The sequence below is a fragment of the Gavialis gangeticus genome, unplaced genomic scaffold (assembly GCF_001723915.1).
Source record: "Gavialis gangeticus isolate Ggan-Ray unplaced genomic scaffold, GavGan_comp1, whole genome shotgun sequence".
Classification (NCBI taxonomy): Eukaryota; Metazoa; Chordata; order Crocodylia; family Gavialidae; genus Gavialis; species Gavialis gangeticus.
In genome coordinates this window covers 80706347-80709781 of record NW_017729034.1, presented here as the reverse complement: position 1 = coordinate 80709781, position 3435 = coordinate 80706347, and the positions used below count along the sequence as shown (strand labels likewise).

The 3435-nt window shown below is 37.7% G+C and overlaps 1 protein-coding gene across 1 annotated transcript in view; it reads left to right on the top strand.

The window, feature by feature from the left end:
- PLEKHG1 (pleckstrin homology and RhoGEF domain containing G1) overlaps positions 1 to 3435 on the top strand; it is a 195031-nt gene that overhangs the window by 168965 nt on the left and 22631 nt on the right. The window contains exons 5-6 of the mRNA XM_019527130.1: positions 2375 to 2421; positions 2873 to 3023. Coding sequence (XP_019382675.1) covers positions 2375 to 2421; positions 2873 to 3023 — 198 coding nt within the window. The remainder of the gene's footprint in view (positions 1 to 2374; positions 2422 to 2872; positions 3024 to 3435) is intronic.

Here is a 3435-nt window from a genome sequence, read left to right as displayed (position 1 = left end):
TTCTAGCCTGAGCTACTGCAGGCATGTGCCTGTAGTTCTTCAGTCCAGAGGGAATGTCTATGCAATTGCAAATCAGTTCAACCTAGACAGATTAGACTAACCTGTAAAGATTGAATGAATTCAGGCTCAGGTTTTTTGAATGTCTGTCCCTAGCCACAGTGAAGAGGCTGGAAAAGCTATGGGAAGAAAAGAAAAGTAAATGACTGATGGAAATGTGGAGGCAACAAGAGGCAGCTGAGTGAGCCTGCACTAGCTGAAGGCGTACCACAAAAGCCATCTTCTGAAGCTCTTCAGGGTAGTAAATGATACCATTGTCACTTTCTGTCAAAATAAACTATTAGTAATGAGAAAACATTACTCCTGGAGTGTGTTTATTGTGTTGCTTTGTGTCAGAACAGCTTATAAAGATACCTGCAATGGAACCTGGAGGTCTTGTTTATAAGAGGGCAATGTCCAGGAATATCAAGGTTGCAAAATGGGGAAAGTAATTGCTTCAAAAATACTTTACAGTTGCATAATCCTTCCCCTCATGTCCCATCCTCAGGATAGAATTGTTGTATAAATTGCAAACTTGTAAAATACATCTGCTATGGGGGAAGAGAGAGACAGACATCATAAAACAGTAAGGAATGTTGTTATTGAAAGGATGAGGAAGGGTGGGAGGGCAAAATTTGGGCCCGAGGAAAAGCCTAGATTACTCCGGGGAATCTAATTAGCACAAAAAGCTATTATAAAACTACCATTATTGCAGTGGGTGACTGGTACCCCCACTAAATCTAGTTACAAAACAGCCTAAGTGGAACTTTCCTGTTTTTAAACAATCATAGCTTTCTAAAGCATTCAACTTTGTGGCTAATATTTTCTTCCTTAAGCTGCTCAAACGTGAAATTACTGATGACAGTTAGAAAATTACATGCCTAATGCCTAATAGAAAATTTCCTTAACTCTGCAGGTGTATACTAAAATATAGGCGTAACTAGTGAAGTGTACACTAGTTGCTTTCAAATTGTGTAAGACAAACAGCTGCACAGAAAGGAACTTAAAAGCTCCAATAGAAAAGGCAGTTTCTTTCTATATTTGCTTGCTTGTGTTTTTTCTACCCTTTTTCAGGCATTGTCTCTTTGCATAAAAGTAAAGTAGAAAAAATATTTCACTGTAACATTAAGGATATCTAGGTAAAGAAGAGTCTCTCTCCTTCTTGTGACCCTTCAGAGCCCATGTCTGGACATCTTTTGGAAGTCTTGCAAGACCTATTTGGGCTGAAATCTAGCAACCATAACTAGGCAGAGATGTTCACTGAATCTCTTGTTTAATTATATTTATGCTACTTGCCCTTGTTTTATTTCTCTTACTGTAAACTACCCTGTGCTTTTGTTGGGAAGGGTGGCATACAAACTGCATAAATAAATAAATAAAATGAAGACTTCAGTAATCAAGAAATTGAAAAAGTAATTATTTGTTTATAATGTCATTGATTATCTGTAAATATATAGACACTTTTGATCTTGTTAAGTGTAATTTCTCTTTTTTATGCAAAGTTAGTAAAACACTGGCTCTGCAATATGGTTAAATTATTGTAGTCCTAGTTATGGTCTTCACCATTTCACCTGTAATTTTGTATTCTGTTGCATTGTATTTTGTATTTTCTGGTTTTGTATTAAGTTATAGTATACAGTAGTGAATTATAACTAATACACAACATCTAGGATAATTCCTACAGTACTATGATGTGTTAGTAGTATTGCGTGATGTATAAATATGCCAAAAGCATAAGTCTAGTGTATGTATCCCAAATTTAGTCTAAAGTCCTGATCTGTAAGGTGCTGAGGACCTGAGGGCACTGAACCCCCCTTGTGAAGGCATTCAGCACTTTTCAGGAGTGGGACTTTAATGTGAAAGTCAGTAAATAAAGAACAGTAAACACAGAAAACTGTAATATTTCTTTTCACTTGAAAGCTCATACAAGAGTTGAATTTAAGAGATTTTTCAGACAGGGGAGGGAAGATGAGCAATATTGCATTAGACCTTGATCTAGGTGTATGGAACAATGTGAATTCAGCTTAACCTGGGACTCTGTGGAAGGAGGGAATAATGAATAGGATGAGCAAGAACAATATCAAATGAAAAAGCTGTGCTGGTCTTAGTCAGTGGTGGATCCAGGGGTCATGCAATTGCATTCCCCTTCCACTCTGTGCACATGCACAGGAACTGCACCACTGCAAACTGACCCACTCTGTCCACTGTCAATCCCCCCGCCCCTGAACCAGTGAGCTCTCAGCCTTGCACCATTTTTCTAAATGCTAGGATCAGGAGGGAATCTAGGATCTGTAAATTGACAAAATCCAAATATTATTTTTTCCACCCCAACACACAGAGTGAAGATTTCCATATATATACACAGTACTGCACCAATTATCCAAGGTAAGCCCTTTTTGTTCTCTCTTTACCTTTTCCTTCTTGCTTTGTCCAGTTTTAGAGGATGTAACTTGATATGAATAAGTGAAAGACACAGTTGCAGTCCTATCAGAAATATGTTTTCCAAATGCAGAAAAAACATTATTTCTGTGCTTTTTCTTTCAAATCATAATATTAAACAGGAGGGAAGTACTTATCTGAAGCTTTTCTGCTTTTAATTGTTTTATTGTCGGTTTTCTTAGTAATTCCTGTTTGCCTTCGCTAAAAATTAGGGCCATGTTCTGCCATGCACCAAAATACCTAAAATAAGAATTCTCTCTCTCGAGGAAAAGCAAAAGCTTACGATGGGAGGGAATTTGATACCCCAGTAAAGGGAATGAAAGGAACAGTTCCTGACTGTGTGTCCTGATTTGTAGAAGCAGCATTTATTTTTAAGAAATGTATTTTATGTTGCCAGGTCAGTAGCTGTCCTAACAGAGTGCATGAGGAACAAGACATTGGCCAAGTTCTTCAGAGAACGGCAAGAAGCTTTACATCACTCCCTGCCTTTGGGCTCCTATCTTCTAAAACCTGTCCAGCGAATCCTCAAGTATCACCTGCTTTTGCATGTATGTGCATATTATAAACACTTCTGTCTAGAGTGGCTGTACCTTCATATTCCAGAGCTTTCACTATGGTGGACAGTTGGAATAGTTTTAAGTTGTTTTAGAGATGTGTAGTGTTTTGCTGATGGGTTTTTTTTGTACATATGGAAACATTTTCTCATTCCTTAAAAGTGTATAAACACTTTTGGCTTAGGAAGTGTATGGTAATTGTTTTGGGTGCATTGACTCAGTTTGTGCATGCAAATAATCAGATTTTTTCCAGTCTATAATTCCAGTGTTTTTTTGGGAGGGCCTTGCTGTCAGGTATAAGCAATGTCACACAACATTTATCATTCAAATGAAAAGCACTTGTTTTTCCACACATTCAAGTGGTGAGATGATTCATAGATTCATAGATTAAGGGTCGGAAGGGACC